The following is an 18175-nucleotide window of genomic DNA, read 5'->3' as shown; positions in this document are numbered from 1 at the left end:
ACAGGCTCTTTAGCCCATGATATTGTGCTGATCTATTATAAACCTACCCCAGAATAATCTAACCTTCCCTGGGCTGTGCTTGCATTACAAATGTAAATTCTTCTTACAAATGCACTGTTATATTGAATAGGTTTTGTTTTGAACCTAGTTTGTCATGTGTGGTGAATTTCAGTTTATTTTATTGTTAACCTTGAACTGTACTTTAAACCATCCTGATGATAAACAGTGATGTATAAATGAGTTTAATCTTTATTCTGGACATTTGGCACTGTTCAATTAACCCATAAAGTTCCAATTGGAGATTACAGTCATTTTTATGGAACTATGTATCTGTACCCTTAAGACTCTGTTTTCCTCAACATTCTCCAGGGCATTACTATTCACTATGTCAATCTTGCCCTAGTTTAACTGACCAAATGCAACACTTCGCATTTGCCCAAGTTAAAATGGATCTGCTGTTCCTTAGCATACTTTCCCAGTTTATGGAGATCCTGTTGTAATCTTGGATATCATTATTCATTGTTCACTGTACCACTGATTTTGGTGGCGTGCACATTTACTATGCTAACTACATGAACATCCAAGTTGTTAATGTAGATGACAATCAACAATAGACCCAGTACTGATTCCTGTCACACATCACTGGTTACAGGTCTCCAGTCTGGGTAACAATCCTCCATTGTCACCTTCTGTATTTTATCATCAAGCCAATTGTGTATCCAGTTGGCCAGTTTTACCTCAATCGCCATCACTAGACACATATTCAGCTTTCCACCTTCCTCAGGGACTGCTCCCTCTGTGACTCCAGAATCCACTCCTCCCTTCTCACCAATCATTCCCTTGAGGCCTATCCCTGTGACCGTAGGAGATGTTCTACTTGTGCCCACACCTCCTCCCTCACCACAATTTGGGGCCCCAAACAATCCTTCCAAATGAAGCAACATTTCACTTGTGAATCTGCAGTGGTCATCTACTGCATCCAGTGTGGTCTCCTCTACATTGGAGAGATTGTTCACTGTTATGAGGCCAGAGGACCCCAAAACCCAGCAGCAATAGATATTCACCAAGACACATGGTTACTTAAACAAAAGTTGTGTTTAATTATCTTTAAACATGAAAACAGGATTACACTTTAACTTTTTATTATTAACTAACCTAACAATCCCCTTCTAATTCTAAGTGCACGTGTATGTAATGCGTACGTAAATTCAGAAAAATTCTTTGATTCACAGTCCAATCTCACTTCTCATTCCTCCAAGTTTATTGGATGCAGGCAATTCTTATACCGTGCACAGAATTTAACATTTATGAAGTTCACCAGGCTTTGGTGCTTGAAAGGTAAATGGTTAGTACTCAGGAAGGTTCTTGTCAATTTTCAGAGAGAGATTTGTTGTTCACTGGACATCCACAACGGATTCCTCTTAATCAGCCACGTCAGTATCTTGTCAAAGAAACTTGCCCCATCAGGGATATCCACATGGTAACCTCCTTCTTCTTTCAGGTCATCACAGAGTTCCTTTTAGTTTCCTTTATTTCAAGTGAAATATTAGGCAGCCAGTCCTCTCTTCTTGTATGGACTACAAGGGTTTTGACCAAGTTGAACTAAACACTCACAACCCGTCTTCCAAATGGGTTTTTTCACAAGCTTGCCAGATTGTCCTGTTCCAGTCCCACCTGCTGCTGCTGACTGTAAAACTGCAGAACTAAATTCTCTCTCTCTCTCTCTCTCTCTCTCTCTCTCTCTCTCTCTCTCTCTCTCTCTCTCTCTCTCTCTCTCACATACACACACACATAGAGAAAGTATGTCTTTATCTCCTCTAGACAATGAAAAGACCAACTGGGTTCCTCCAGTATTTTGGTGTGTTTTTCCTCATCTGCAAATGAAATATACACTTGATCAGGTCCTGGGGTTCTATCTATCTTCATTTATTTTAAGAGCTCCAGCAGCTCTTGTTCTGTAATGTGTACTCTCTTTAAGGCCTCAATTATTTACTTCCCTGTTTTTCTCTACAGTAAATGCAGATGTAAAATTTATTTTTAGGACTTTGCCCATCTCCAGTGTCTCCACACATATGACCTTGTTGTTCTTTAAGGGGCCCGATTCACTGCCTAGTTATTCTGTGCCTTAATATTCTTGTAGAATCTCTTAGTGTTCTTGTTAACCTTGTTTTCTAAAGTCATCTTGTACTCACTTACATCCACAATTGCAAAATTGAAGTTGGGAGGAAAACTCCAGAGTGTGCCTTGTGAGAGCCCAATGATGTGTTAAGCAAGCCAGTTTGCAGTTTAGTCCATTACTGTTACTTAAGGGAGTTGATGTTGGTTCAGTGCATGCTTGTTAAATTTATGATCATGTGGGTGGAACATGGACAAGTTTTTTAGTTTTGCTGCAAAGAAAGTGAAGCCATCACCGTCAGCAGCGAAATAAAATCTGTTATCTTTGAAACTGATATTCTGGTCTTTGGAAAGAGTTGATATATTGGAACTTACTGAGATTGCCTTTACTTGTAGTTTTTGTTTTTTCCCACTATTATGGGAAGATCAACTCTGTAATTAAGAAGCATGATCTATTAAGGACAGTAACAAAAACTTCCATTTATAAAGCCCCTTTTAATACAAGTAGAAGATTGAGTAGAGGGTAGCGTTTAGGGCACAGAGGAAGATAGGTTGGTTGAGAGTGAGAATTTCAGAACTCTTTCAGGTCTGAAAGGCTGTGTGGATTTTTCTTGCCCATTAGAGAATTAAGCTGTGTTCCTCAGGGTAGTATTGGGCTAGATACATTTGTTACCTGCATCAGACTGCCTCTCCTCATCCCTTTTGCTCTATCCAAGAAAGAAAGTCATGAAGTTTATTATCATCTACTGTGCATTTACAACCAAACGAAACAGCATTTCTACAGAAGATGGCGCGCACAAAAGTCAGTACATAATAATCACATATATACAAAATGAATATATCTAAATATTTTGGAATTACTTATTCGATTAGAGGATACTGTTTATGAATCTCTCAGCCTGCTATTTCCTAGCCTGGCAGTCCTGATTTTGATCTCGAACTTCCTACCTAATGGTAGTGAGGGTTCTCAATAATTTTTTTTAACCCTATTTGAGCAATTCTCCAAGTGAATGTCATCAGTAGAGGAAAGGGATACCCCAGTGATCTTCTCTGATGTTAAAATCATCCTGCGCATTGACATCTCGTCCGATGCTTTGCAGCTATTATACCACACAGTGATGCAGCCAGGTAGGGTACTCTCAACTTTGCTCCTGTAAAATATTGTCGAGATTGGGGGCTGGTTTCCTTGCTCTCCTCAAATTCCTTGAGAAGTAGAGGTGCTGCTGTGCTTTCCTGACTAATTACGAGGTGGTGTGGGTCGTGGATATGCACACCAAGGAGCTTTGTGATCTCCACGATGGAGCCATTGATGTGTAATAGAGAGTGGTCAATCTTCAGCCTCCGTTGGTCCACAATCATCTCCCTTGTCTTTCCCATTTTGAGATTCGGCTTGTTGTTCTCGAAGCATTTTACGAGCTTCCCATCCTCCTCTCTGTAATCCGACTCATCATTTGTGGCCAATGAGGCCAATTACTGTTTGAACTGAATCTGGCAGGCAGTGCAGTCATGAGGCTCGTAACAACTGAAATCTGCTTCTAATTATATTTTCCCAGAAGAGATGGCCCAAAACATCTGCTGTCTGTAACCTGGCTTGCAAACTTTGCCGAGGACAAGGAACACCTCCCATCCTGTGGCTTTAGAGGGTGCTGTTTCCATGAGCATCTTTTAAAATTCCTTGGGTGATATCTGTTAGAACAATCTGTTACAGTTGCCTTAGTTGGGAAGGAAAATAAATATGAAAGGGAGCAATTTAGGTTTACTGAATTAAGTGGGATAAATGCATTGTCCAAGGAAGAGTGAATGGGGAGAAAAAAAGCCTATATGCTCAAGTTTAGATGTTGGAACATTTGAAACGAAAATTAGCTTAATGGGGTTAATTCAGAGTCTGATGGAACAGGGGATCACTGTGTTGGGATAAGAAACCACCAATTTCTTCACCAGACCGAGGAAATTGGGGGAACTGAGATGGGATGAACACGTGGAATTGAAATGGAATGTCAGCTGTGATTTTCTAGAATGGCTAAATAAATTTGTCGAATGTTTTTGACGTGTTCTTGTGATCCAGCAGAAAACACATGTCAGCAAAGGATTTTTTTTAAAATGCACATGCTGGAAATCTAAAATAAAATTGGAAAGTGCTCGAAATGCTGAGCAGGTCAGGCTACAAATATGGTAAAGGAAATAAAGTTAAGGTTCAGTTTAAAGGTCCTTTGTCAGAAAGGGGTTATTATGTGTTGGGAGGGTGGTTGATATCATTAATAAAGTGAAGCTGGGGTGACAATGAGGATAAATCTAACCAGGCTATGTGTTCAATGAGCGAATGGACTCAGTTGGAGAGTAGAATATCGACGAAAGACCAAGACAAGAGACTGCAGATGTTTAAAAAATGCAGAGCAATTGGATGTGCCTGGCAAGTTAGGCTAAGCATGTTGTACATGCCAGAGAGATGGGGAGGTTGGTGGGGTGGGGCGGGGGGGGGAGGGGGGAGAAACAAGGTAAAAGCTGAGATAATATCACAAATGAATGATTGATGTAGAGGCCTTGGACTAGAGGCAACTCTTATTTAGACATGTTATGACCATTAAGATGCTGGCAGTGATACATTTATCCCGGTAGGAAGATGCCATCAAGATGTAGATTGCACATAACTGCACGGGATGCATTGTTCAGTTATCTAGAGCAACAACAAAATTGTTGTCAATGCTACCATTATTTAATTTACTATTCAGATATTTGGAAAAACATATGGTAAACCTAAGATACCCTTTGAACTTTGACTAATTACCACAAATTATAACTGCAATGTAAGCAATATTGCAGTTTGCATAATCTTGTGAAAACAACTAAAAGCCAGGACTTTCCCCTTGAAGTGGAATGCTCTTTCCTGCATCCATTTCAAATCCACTTAAAAGATGACTTTCTCCTGTCTGTGGACGAATACCTTAGAGAAACTATAATTGATCATTTGCTCAAATATTTGTCATCAGTGGGCTCAGTCCAATATCTCAAGCTTCTGTTGAAAGAGGCCAATGTTGCATCTGCCTTGTTGTTTCCTTGTCATGTGATGGAGAACACCAAGTGATTGATCTTGGTGATCTTTTAGGCCAAGACAACATCTCCTGTCATTGATCAGAGGGATTTTAAAGACAGCTGTGAGAACTTTGGCTTTAGAACCTGGAAAAAGGGTGCGATGTTAATTGAACATTACTCCTATTAGGGGATCTCTACTTCTATGAAGGAAATGTTACCACTACAGGTTAAATTTGGAACTGTCAATGGGGACACTTTCAAAATTTTATTTATAGTTTTCGGGTCCTCCTTTTTCCTTCCTCCCTCCCCCTGTTATTCACTTTCCCTCCCATTCAACCCAAACCAAAGCATAAAAAAATTAGTTATTAAAAATATTAATATGAATATATAAGGAAGGAAATCCAGCAGGATTTCCAAATTGTTTCCTTGTTCTCCATGTTTCAAAGGTTGTGAGATCCAATTGTTCCTTTGAGAAAGGCTCTGGGAAGGCCAATCACACCTGCGTTTCAACGTGCCGCAGGTATGGTTGTCATACCTCAATGAATGTGCCATATCTCCCCTTTGTATAAGTAATTTTCTCCAGAGAAACACAGCTCTGCATCTCCATGCTCCATCTTGCTCTGCTTAGCTGAGAGTTAGATTTCCAAGTAACCATTATCCATTTCTCGGCCACTGCCAAGTGACCTTCACAAATTGAATTTGATGTTTAGACCATCTTGGACACACATCCATAATGTCTCCCAGCAGGAACAAGGTGGGTCCTACAGATATTCCACCCCTGTGATTTTTGTTTTCAAAATGTTCCCTAATTCAAGGGTCTCACCCTGGCCCATAGCCATGTCAAATGCACAAAAGTTCATGTCTCTACGCCACATCTAAAGCACGTCTGAAATTTCCAGTTTGACCTTATGTAATCTTTGCTGCGTGAGATATGACTGGTGCAAAAAGTTGTATCGCGCCAGTCTATTTGGCATTAATAACCATCTTTATGCTGTCCTGTCAAAGGTGGGACCAGCATTGTTCAGAAATTGTTGTTCCCAAATCTGACTCCCATCTTTGCCTCACCTTATGGAGGCCCAGATTCAGGGTCTCATTTTGGAACAGCAGATAGCCAAAATAAATTTATGTGTGATCACCCTTTGAATTAGAGCCTCCACATCACTACACTGTGGCAGGGCCATAGATGGACCTAATCTGTCCCTCAAAAAAGATATTAATTAAAGATAGAAGAAAGTTTTGTTTGATAAGTCAAATTTATTTTTTAGTTGTTCAAATTACATGAGCTGTTCCTTCTCGTAGCAGTCCTCGACACATCTGATTCCTTTCTGGCACCAGGTGTCCAGGATTTTATTACACATAGTCATAGGGTTTAATTTATTCTGGGTAGGGGTGTTTTTGAGGACAACCCTATTTTTAACCCAACAATCTGGTTTACTTTTTGCCACGTTCGAATTAAGTGCTTTAGTATCGGGTTGTCTGTTTTTTGCGTTATTAATTTTGTATCCCATTTGTAAATAACGTCTCCTGCTATCTCCTCCCCTACTGTGATTAAACCAATTTGTGCCCAGGAGGGTAAACTGTCCACCTCAAAGAACAAGGTAATAAACCTTGCCTGAGCCACCCAGTAATATTAAAAATCCTGGAGCCTCATCCCTTCAAGGCTATAGTCCCAGGCCAATTTGTCCATGGAGACTCTAGCTACTTTGTTCTTCCACAAGAATTGTCTGACACATCTGCCAAGCATTATGAAAAAGAACTCCGGAGCAGTGGTATGGGCAAAGATTGAAAGAGGTATTGTAGACTTGACATCACTTTAATTTTAATACAGTTAACCCTGCCCATCAACGTGATAGGCAGGTGCATCCACCTGCGTAAGCCCTCCTTGATGTTTCCAAGTAGGGGAAGATGATTCATTTTATATAAATTTTGTAAATTCTTATCTATCTATATTCCTAAATATTCCATCCCCCTTTGTAGCCACTTAAACTTGCTCTCCCATTGGTGTTTCTCGTACTCCCCATCTGTTAGTGGAATTATTTCACTCTTATCATTATTAATTTCATATCCCAAAATTTTGCCATAGATCTCCAGTATAGTCCGCAACCTGGCCAATGACCCTGTTGGCTCTGTCAAATATATCAAAACATCATCTGTGAACAAATTAATTTTATTGTTCTTTCTGACCCACTCTAAACCCTGGATCACAGGGAATGGCTTCTGCTAATGGTTCAAATACCAATGCGAATAAAGCAGGGGATAGCGGACAACCCTGTCTACTCGATGTGGTCAGTGGGAAGGCTGAAAATATCTGCCCATTAGTGATAACTTTGGCCTTGGGTTTGTTGTACAATGCTTTAACCCGATTTATGAATGAATGTCCAAATCCAAATTTCTCCAGCACTTTCACCAAAAAAATCCTACTCCAGTCTATCAAAGGCTTTCTCAGCGTCAAGTGATACAGCTATACTTGGATCTGGCCTTGACTGTGCCAGGTTATTATATTAAGTAACTTACTTATATTGTCTGCCGATTGTCTTTTCTGTATGAACCTCACCTGATCCAGATTTACTAATTTTGGCAAGTACTGAGCCAATTTACTTGCCAAAGCTTTAGCTATTATTTTGTAATCCATGTTCAAAAGTGAGATTGGTCTATAGGAGAACATCTTTAGTGGGTCCTTATCCTTTTTGGAAATTACCATAATTATTGCCATCGAAAAAGACTCCGAGGGGGTATTGGACTCAGCCACCTGTTCCACCACATCCATAAATAGTGGCATTAACAAGTTCCTGAATTCTAAATAGAACTCGGGAAGGAATCCATCATCCCCTAGGGATCTATTGGGCTGCAGTGAGCTCAATGCTTTTATTATTTCTTCCTCTGAGAATGGTGTATCTGACCCCTCTCGCTCCTCACATGCTCGGTTAGATAATTCCAAGTTTGACAAGAATTATTTCATTTTGTCCAAATCCCCCCTTCAACTCAGATTTATATAATTCTGTGTAGAATTGTCTAAACACTTCATTTATTTCTTTTGGTTTATAAGAAATCTTGTCTGGCCCTGTTTGAATTGCATTGATTAGTCTTGTGGATTCCTCTGCCCTCATTTGCCAGAGCAATACCTTATGGTCTCTTTCCCCCAGCTCATAGTACCTTTGCTTAGATTTTAATATTGCTTTTTCCATTTTGTATGTTTGCAAAGTGTTGTACTTGAGCTTTTCATTTATTAATGTTCTGTACATTCCCTCAGAGCTGAACTTTGGTAGTCCTTTTCCAATTGAGTTAATTCTTGTTCCAATTCATTGACCTCCCTGATGTTCTCTCTTTTAATAGTTTTAATGTATCCAATTGCTTGCCATCTCAGATAGGCTTTTAATGTATCCCATAACAAAAATATATTGGCAGTGGAGGCACAGTTAGTCTAGCAGAAAATTTCTATTTGAGCTTTAACATAACTGCAAAACTCTGGGGATTTTTTTCTCACTAGCAACAGATTAAGATGCCACCTGTACACTGTGGCTTGTTTATCTGGTATGACCATAGAGTCAAAGGTGAATGATCTGATAGTAGCCTAGCCGTATATTCAGTTTCTACAATTCTATCCTCCAGCTGACCCGAGGCAAGAAACAAGTCAATTCTGGTGTAATAATCATGTTGTTTCAAGTAGAAAGGATAATCCCTCTCCCTCAGGTGCCATCGTCTCCAAGTATTCACCAGATTTACTCTTCCATGAAAACCAGAGTTGATTTTACCGCCCTAGCTCGTCATTTTCTTGGCTAATTTATCCATTGCCAGATCCAGGCAAAAGTTGAAATCCCCTCCAATTAAGACATTTTCCTGCCCTTCCGCTAATTGCTAGAAGACATTTTGTATAAACTTTTCGTCGTCAAAATTAGGGGCATATATGTTCATGAGTGTCCAGGATTTGGAATATATTTGACAATGTACCATTACAAATCTACCCATAGGGTCTATGACCGTGCTTTTGTCCTTTACCGGGACATTTTCCCTATTAAAATAGCTTCTCCCTTGACCTTGAAACTAAAGGAGAATGCTATCACTTGTCCCACCCAGGTTCTTTAAAATTTTGATGTTCACTATTGTAAGGTGGGTCTCTTGTAGGAAAGCCACATCCACCTTCATTTTTTTAAAAACATGTGCCAAGACTCTCTTCCCCTTCACTGTCCATTTAAGCCATTAACATTAAAGCTCAAGAACTTGATTGTTTCATCCATTGCCCCAGCACTTTTTCCTTTGATTGCTTCCCCCCACCCCACTCCTCTCTTACTGGATACTTTCCTCTTGCCCAATCCATAGTGCTTTTTCTTTTCATCCTGCCAGCCAAATATAAAATAAATCCTAAAAAAAAAAGACAAAATGTAAAATTCCCAACAAATAATATATGACCTTTACCCCTTCCCCCCCCCCACCCCAGATGTAATACTAGTTTCCCCCATGACACCAGCACAAAGCCTCTTGGTGCTACTGCCCTTTTCATCCAGGGGTGTGCCCAATGCACCCATCTTCTACACTCTCACCTACTTAGTCGCCCCGGAGCTCGCAACAAACTTTTTTTCCCCCTTCTCTCTTTTTTAAAAAGAAAAAACGTTTACTTTTGTTAAACCTGTATAGCATTTGGTTCAATTATTTTTACATTATTGACAGCCATGGCTTGAAGCCCCTTCTCTCCCCAACTCCCTTGGGGATATTTTTTGGATGAGGGGCAAAGTATTTACATATTTCAGTGCTTCTCTGGCCTCAATGAAAAATGTTATCCCTTCTGTGGTCAGGAATATTTTCAGGGTCGCTGGATACAATAAGGTTAATCCAATTCCTTCATGCCTTTATGTTTCCCTAACCAGATCAAATGCCTTATGTTTTTTAAGGAGCACTGTGGTGATGTCTGGATAAAAGAGGACTTTGCTGCCCCTCTCCTTTGCTCCAAGGCCACTGCCCGTAAGATCTTTTCCTTCTCCTGGAAGGTAGCCAATCTAATCAGGACAGAGCAGAGTTTCTGTCCCAGACCTGGTATTTAAGCCCCCCCCCCCCAACTCTGTCTCTTCCCACTATTTTTGGGATCCATTCCCTAAAGAGTGTTATTGAATCCCTCCCTTCTATCTCCTATTCCACTCCCATAATTTTTGTTATTTCTTTTGCTAAGATTCTTAAGGGAGTTTCATCAGTCCCATATTTTTTATTTCTCCCTTGCCCAGGTTTCCCTGTTATTTTCCAATCTCTCCATTCTTTCCACTCTTTCCTCTACAATAGTCACCCTTCCTGATAATTCTCCCATAGCTTTCCTAACTTTTCCCAACTCCAATGACAGGTTTCTTAAAACTTTTTCTGTTTTCTGAAGCCTCTATTACAGTTTCCATCATCACCTTAATGTTTTTTCATAAAAGGTTCCAGTTCTTCTTTTCCTCTCTGCTTTGTTTTTTTTTCTCCTGTCTATCTGCATGGTCAGGTTGTACATTTCATCTGCGCTGCTTCCCGTGCTACTGCTGCCCGACACCATCACCACTGGATTGGAATCACTGTCGCTGGAGAATCGCTGCTGCACCTGGGATTTTCCCCTCTCTGCAGGTGAAGGTTAAGTCTATGGTGCTACTTGCACCTTTTCTTGTCTGTAGTTCTTTTGGGGCTAAGCTTTCCTTCGCCCTTGCATGGGTCTCTGCATTGGCGGTGCCCTCGGCCATCTTTCCCCTCTGCGTGGAGGGTTCGCCCAACGGCGTGGGCATCTTTTCTTTTGCCGCAGCATTCATGTTTTCTTCCCAGCCAGCCTGCCTGCTTCCTCGGGGATCCCAGGAGGTGGCCTCAGCGGCCTGTCTGCCTGTGGAGTGGGTCACGGCTCCACCTTCCTCCCCTGGGGGCTTTGAGTAGTTTCTAGAGCTTTTGCTGACACAGGGCTATACTCAGGGCCGCTTCCACCATCACCGTTACTGTCGTTGACCATCCTTCTGTCATTGAGACCATCACTGCCGACGCAGCTCCCCTCTCCACTCTCGCCACTACCTCGCCAGCTCTTTCGCACCACAGGGGTAACGGGTGTGGCCTCCTCTTCACCTCCACTCTCTGTCCATACCTGTTGCAAACTACTGGGTTCGACCTGATGCATTGGTACCAACTCCACCTTCAAGATAGCCATACCAGTGCCTGGGCCCGCCATTAGACAAGACCTGCTGCCTTCCAACCCTGAGGGTCCTCCAGGTAGGATGTTGGTTTTCAACTCTCACCTCCCACCATTTCCCTCACCACGATGCTGGCTCTCTTGGCGGTTGTTAGATGTCTGGGCTGTTTTCCTTCTTGCCCATTCTTCTGACTTTAATCCTTCTACCAGGCACTTTTACCGTTTTCTTCCATGTGTTTTTATCCACATTCGTGCTGGAGCTCCGATGAACCCGACTACCCTCTCCACTGCATCACGTGACCCCGCTCTCAATGGGGACATTTTGCTTTCTGGTGAAGTAACTATATACTCCTTTCATATCCACAATGAAGAAAAAGCTCTCCTAACAATATTTATAAGCAATATAGACTTCCTGTTGGGGAGACCTCAGGCAGTCTGGTTTGGTAACAGCACCTTCCAAGACCATCACACTGAGCATTAGGGCCCCCCAGGGCTGTGTGCTTAGTCCACTGCTGTTCATTCTGCTGGCCCACGACTGTGCAGCTAAACACAGCTCGAACCATATCACCAAGTTCACAGACAATACGACTGTGGTGGGCCTAATCAGTAAGGATGATGAGTCAGCATACAGAGATGAGGTGTAGCTGTTAACATGGTGCAGAGCCAACAGCCTGTATCTGAATGTTTATAAAAACAAGAGAGATGGTTGTTGACTTCAGGAGGGCCCGGGGAGATCATGCTTCACTAATCATTGTCGGTTCCACCACTGAGGTCATCAACAGTATCAAGTTCCTTGGAGTGAACTTGGTGGAGAACCTCACCTGGTCCCTTAACACTGGCTCCATAGCCAAGAAATCCCAGCTGTGCCTCTACTTTCCTGTGAAGGCTGAGGAAAGTTCATCTCCCACCCTCCATCCTCGCTATATTCTACAGAAGATGTATTGAGAGCATCCTGTTTAACTGCATCATGCCTGGTTTGGAAGCTGCACCACCTCATACCTTGGAAAAGATCATGGGGGGGAGGGGTGTGGCTCTCTTCCGACTATGAAGGACATCTACCACACTCGATGCAGGACTCCACACATCACTTGTGTAAACTGTTCTCCCTTCAGCCGTCTGGTAGGAGGTACCGTAGCACTCAGGCTCTTGCATCCAGATTGGGCAATAGCTTTTTCCCCCAAGCCATCAGGCTCCTGAATTCCCAGAACATTTGTGGATGGGGTACCATTGACAGTGTGTCTTAATATTTTAAATGTGTTAAACTTCTATTCTAACTTATATTTATGTAAATATGCTCCAAGATCCTGGAGAAATACTATCTCATTTTTACTGTTCAAGCATGGTAAGAACAATAAATAAAGGTAACTCATAATCAGAAATATCTGTTCCTTGACATCCTTGGAAACAGTCTCCTCACAGGTTTGATGTTTGCATGTTGGCGTCACTGATCTGAATCCCTCATTTCTGTAGATAAGGTACATCTTCTGCTGGGAAGTTGCCATTATTCTAGCCCACTGCCTGCTCCTTCATTTCTCCTGCTCTGCAATGAATCCTGCTATGCTGCATATATTTCTTTAACACGATAATTCAGCCAGGAAATATAACATTGATCTAATGCAGGGTTCGTAGGAAGATAACAAATGTTTTAAGAAGGGTTAGATGAAGGCTTGGCAAGATCAAGCTTCAATGACTGCTGTGCATTTGTGTTCTACTACTTATATTATTTTCATCGTTAACCAGTGGGGCTTTTCATTTTCTTTTTCTCAACTTCACCTTTGTTAACGTTCAGCTCCACTTTTATCATGGTAGATGATAAAGCTGAAAAGAATAACTGAGCTTTGCTGCTGCTTCAGGGGATTGCCATGACAACTGCATAAGTATGCACCCAGTCGACTGCCAACGGCCCTCTGATGTTGGCAACTTTGGAGAACTGATTTAATTTGCCACTTTCACCCTACTCAAATGACTCAAAAATCCCTTCTTAGTCATTTGTTTACAAAAGTGGGTGCCATAAATTATGAAATACCAAGATATTGGCCCTCCTATTTCCAGTGTATTCCAAAGAATGGCTTGTGAAGCTGTTAGTTTTAAAGAATGGCATTTACATCCCCAGTGAAATAAATGGATCAATATTTTACTGTGGTGTCTTTGGTGTGCTTTTTTGCCTCTTGCTAAGTTATTGTGCAAATTTTGCAGTGAAATATGATGCAGTCCTGAGCAACTTTGAGACCTTCCCATTTTATAGCTCTTCCATTGCTTCTCACAGTTGCTTCCGTTAGGTTGCTTATCCCCACGTGGTAGATGTTGACTTACTAAAACCTTGTTGCAAAAGTCCTAATCTCTCGTTTTATGTGTCAATTCTTCCTCATTTTCAAATGAGCTTTTGATTTAGATACAAGACAGTAAAAGGCCCTTCTGGCCCATGAGCCTGCACCAAATAGACCCATGCGACTAATTAAGCAACTAACTCTTGTGTGTGTCTTTGGAACCTGGGAGGGAATCTGAGCACTCAGAGGAAAAACACCTGGTCACGGGGAGAATGTACAAACACCTTTCAGACAGCAATGGATTTGAAACTGGGTGGTTGTTGCTGTAATCATGTTGCACTAATCGCGCAACCCCATTATTTAAAATTTCACCCCCTCTCGCGTGCTCTGCCCTACTTTGTCTGCACCAATCCCAACTCGCTATCAAACCTGCAGACAAGGGTGGCACACTGACATCTATCTTGTTAAAGCTGAACAAAAGCTCTCAGACACCTCCTCTTACTTGTGCCTTCAACAGGAACCCACCAAATAGCATCAAGCCACCGTCCCGTACACCATCTCTGACCTCATTACTTGTGGTCATCTCCCTTCCATGGCCGACCTGCCTGGTTTTTCCTCCTGCCCAAACCTAATTGACCCAAGGACCCATTGTTTCCATGGGCTCCTGCCCAACTGAAGAGGCTTCTACCTACCCCAACTTCATTTTGTCCCCAGTCCAGTCCCTTTCCACCTACATCTGCCATAATTCACATGCCCCCATCATATCAACAAATTCTAGTTCCCTGAACTTGACCACCTCATCTTAATCATGGACATCCAATCACTTCACATCACCATCCCCCATATCGAAGGCCTCAAACCTCTTTGTTTCTTCCTCAACAACAGACCCAACCAGTCCCCTTCCACCCCAACCTGGCTGGAAGAACTTGTTCTCACTTCAATAACTTCTCCTTTAACTCATCCCACTTTCTCTAAATCAAAGGGGTAGCCATGGAGCCATGGGTACCCACATGCTACATATCTACACAGGTAAGGCTCCTCAACTCTTTCTCTGCAATATTGGTGAGTACATTGGTGCTGCCTCATGCACCTCTGACCTCATCAACTTTATCCAATTTGCTGCCAACTTCCACCCCAATCTCAAATGTATTTGGTTCATCGCTCTCCCCTTTCTCAACCTTTCTGTTTCCATCTTAGGACACAAATTCTCGACTTTTTTGTTTTGCAAACCAACTAACTTCCACAATGTCCTCGAATACACTTCACACCCTGTCCCATGTAATAATTCTATTCCTTTGTGCAATTCCTCTGACTCCATCACATCTTCTCCCAGGACAAGATCTTCTACTCAAGATCATCCGAGATGTCCTACTTTTAAATTAAAAAAAAGTGGTTTCCCTTTCACTACCAACAAGTGGGCTCTCACCAACGTATCCTCCATTACCTGCATATCTGCCCTAGCTCCCTCCACACCCAGATGCAGCAAAGACAGGATTCCCCTTGTCCTTACCTACCAGGCTCCTCGTCCAACATATCTGTAATTTCTGCCTTCTGCAACATGATTTCACCACTGAACACATCTTCCCTTTTCCCCTCTCTGCTTCCCGCAGGAACCCCTGCCCCCATTCAGTGGTCAGGAACTGGTACCCAGCCTTGGATGCTGTCTCCATGATGCCCTCATCCCTTCCAACCAATTGCTCCCTTGGTACCTACCATGTGACCGCAGGAAGTGCTACACTTGCACCCACACCTCCTCTCTCACCACCATTTGGGACACCAAGTCAATAACCAAGTGAAACAACATGTGAATTTGCAGGGGTCATCCATTGTTTCTATTGTGGCCTCTTCCTCATGGGATAGACTGGATGCAGGTTGGAAGATTACTTCATTGAGCACCTTCAGTTTGTCTGCAATTCCCTGCCATCCCCATGCTGATAAATATGTCCATGGTCATCTGTCCATGGTCATCTGTCCATGGTCATCTGTCCATGGTCATCTGTCCATGGTCATCTGTCCATGGTCATCTGTCCATGGTCATCTGTCCATGGTCATCTGTCCATGGTCATCTGTCCATGGTCATCTGTCCATGGTCATCTGTCCATGGTCAACTGTCCATGGTCATCTGTCCATGGTCAACTGTCCATGGTCATCTGTCCATGGTCATCTGTCCATGGTCATCTGTCCATGGTCTAATGCACTGTCTAACCCTAACCTGCAGATTGGAGGAACAACCCCTTGTTTTCCATCTGGGAACCCACCAACCAGATGGCATTAACGTTGACTTCTTTGGTTGCCATTGCCATTCCACTCCCTGTCTCTCTTGCTCTTTATCTTGTCTCACACTCTTTCTCTATCTCTGTCTCCTTTCCTCCAGTTCTGCATTCACAGAGCTTTGCCTCCCCCACCCCCCCCCCCCCATCAATCCAATCAATTCTCAGTTTTTCTCTCTTATTCTCCCATCTATGCTGTTGGCCTTAGCTCCACCCACTGCCTCTTCTGCCCTCATCCTTCCAGCCTTTTTATTCAGGTGCCTGCCTGCTTTTTTCTCATGTCTTGACAAAGTCCCCAGGCCTTCTTATCAGGCCAAATGATATGGTTGTACATCTTTGCCTCCCATGGATATTGCAGGTCTTGCTGAGTTTCTCTTGCACTTTTGTGTATTTACTACAATCACAGTATCTGCAGACATTCTTGTTTCGCCACAATTGTCCTTTTATGGCTGTTATTTCAGTTTTAAAAATATTGGTACATTTATGCTACTTGCCCAGCTGCCGCCAGCAATTTTCATCCATTCTAAGTGTTTCAAAACTTTTAGTTCTCCCGTGCCACATGGTAGTTGGGTGGGTAAACACTTGAACAGCTCCTGTTATATAGGATGGGAAGGACCTTGGGGTAATATCACTTCTCCAAGCTGTATCCTTTTTTACTGTGATAGTCATAACAGAATTTTATCATGTTAGCAAATGCATCTGCTTGGATGAAAATCCATATTTAATGTTGTTAATTCTTTTATTTATTTTTCTTTTAGGATTCTTTCTGTCTAGTCATTTTCCTTTATTCTAACCTTGTATTTAGATAGTGCCTGTCGTCAATGTTTATTCCGTTTTCTTTGTTTTCAGGAACTAGAAATATTGTTGCCCTCATGATTGGCAACTCGAAAGGATTGGAAATACTGGAGCTAGTCCGTCGAGGTATCCCAGTGATAATGTCTATAACAGTTGGGTCCCACCATGTGGAGGAATGGATGAGTTCTCAATCAGTTGTGTTCGTTATTATTGCATTCATTACAATGATGGTAATCTCCTTAGCTTGGCTCATCTTCTACTACATTCAAAGATTTTTGTATGCAGGATCACCATTTTCAAGCCAGGTAAATATTTATTAATTATAATTAAAAGTGCTTTAAAATCCTTTTTAATTAATTCAAAAGATTCAGCTTTGGGTTTCATGTGTGTTTATTAAAATATGACCAGTTAGTGGTATTCCTGGTGACTACTTTGATGTTTTCAGATTTTTATTTTAATTAATGTTAAAGAAATTTGGGGAGTTAATGCACTATGTTTTGTAGAAAGATGCACGTTTCCAGCTGCCTTGTAGAGGTGAGATAGGAAATGAATGTTAGGGCTGAGAATTTGGTGCCAATCCACTGGGCATTTACACTATTGCTGCTTCACTTGGAGTTGGAGCTGAACTCGTCCAGGTACATGTAGAATGGTCCTACGTGTCATCTGCAAAGAAAAGCGTTCCAAAACATAGCCATTGTCGTAAACTTGTAGTTCACAGCATTTGCGTGGTTGATCTACTTACCGGTAAGTCTGTGGTCAGTGGCGATCTAGCAGTATTAAAGGAGAGGATTTGATGGTTCAGGCAAGGCGGTTAGACTTTCTTTAATTGGGAATTCTTATTGTGTCTTATGAATGCAACTTGTCACTTAGCAACCAAACCTGGCTGCTTCATTATCTGAGCAAATGTGAATGGGATGAACATTTTGGTTTGTCATGATATTGAGTCATTTGCACATGATTCGAAATGAATGTTTAAAATGTTACTCTTCTTTTACTCCTAGGCAAGGAAGGTCAATGAAATGAAATTGGGCTTGTGTTTTATCACACACCTGCCAAATGCTGTGCAAATATGGCCTTTGACAGCTTTTTTAAAAATGCATTTTCAGTTTTAGTTTGGCTTTCTTTAAATCAACTCCCTACATGCAAATATGGCAATTAGTGTAATTTTCATGGGTGTTGGTGGGTGGTAAAAGTCTGTTCACTCATTTTCTTTAGGTATTTAGAACATTTCTATTTTATTATCGCTGTAAAATGATGAATGCCTTGAATTTTTATCTAATCTGCTGTGATTCAGAAAGAACTTGAAACTCCACTTTATTTAATTATGTTGCAGTTTTCCATAACTTTTAAGCCTTTTGATTTGGAAGAAATAGGATAATTCAAGATTCCCGAGAAATGGCAAGAAAATACTATGATCGTTTGAATTACACAACTGGAATGTCTCAACTCTAATCCAGAAGCAAAGTTCTGCAGATACTGGAAATATAAAATAAGAAGAGAAATGCTTGGATAATGCAGCAGATTAGAAGCATCTTTGGAAAGAAAGAATGTTTAAAAGTTATTTTATTTCT

At 41.7% G+C, this 18175-nt stretch overlaps 1 protein-coding gene across 2 annotated transcripts in view; it reads left to right on the top strand.

Moving 5' to 3' along the window:
• The window catches only part of LOC138739294 (E3 ubiquitin-protein ligase RNF149-like), a 56734-nt gene that overhangs the window by 18847 nt on the left and 19712 nt on the right, over positions 1–18175 (top strand). For both annotated transcript variants that reach the window (XM_069891059.1, XM_069891061.1), the window contains exon 3: positions 16659–16909. In XM_069891059.1, coding sequence (XP_069747160.1) covers positions 16659–16909 — 251 coding nt within the window. The remainder of the gene's footprint in view (positions 1–16658; positions 16910–18175) is intronic.

The sequence above is a fragment of the Narcine bancroftii genome, chromosome 7, assembly GCF_036971445.1.
Source record: "Narcine bancroftii isolate sNarBan1 chromosome 7, sNarBan1.hap1, whole genome shotgun sequence".
NCBI classification, from domain to species: Eukaryota; Metazoa; Chordata; class Chondrichthyes; order Torpediniformes; family Narcinidae; genus Narcine; species Narcine bancroftii.
The sequence above is the reverse complement of the archived record's forward strand: the minus strand, read 5'-3'. Positions and strand labels throughout refer to the sequence as shown.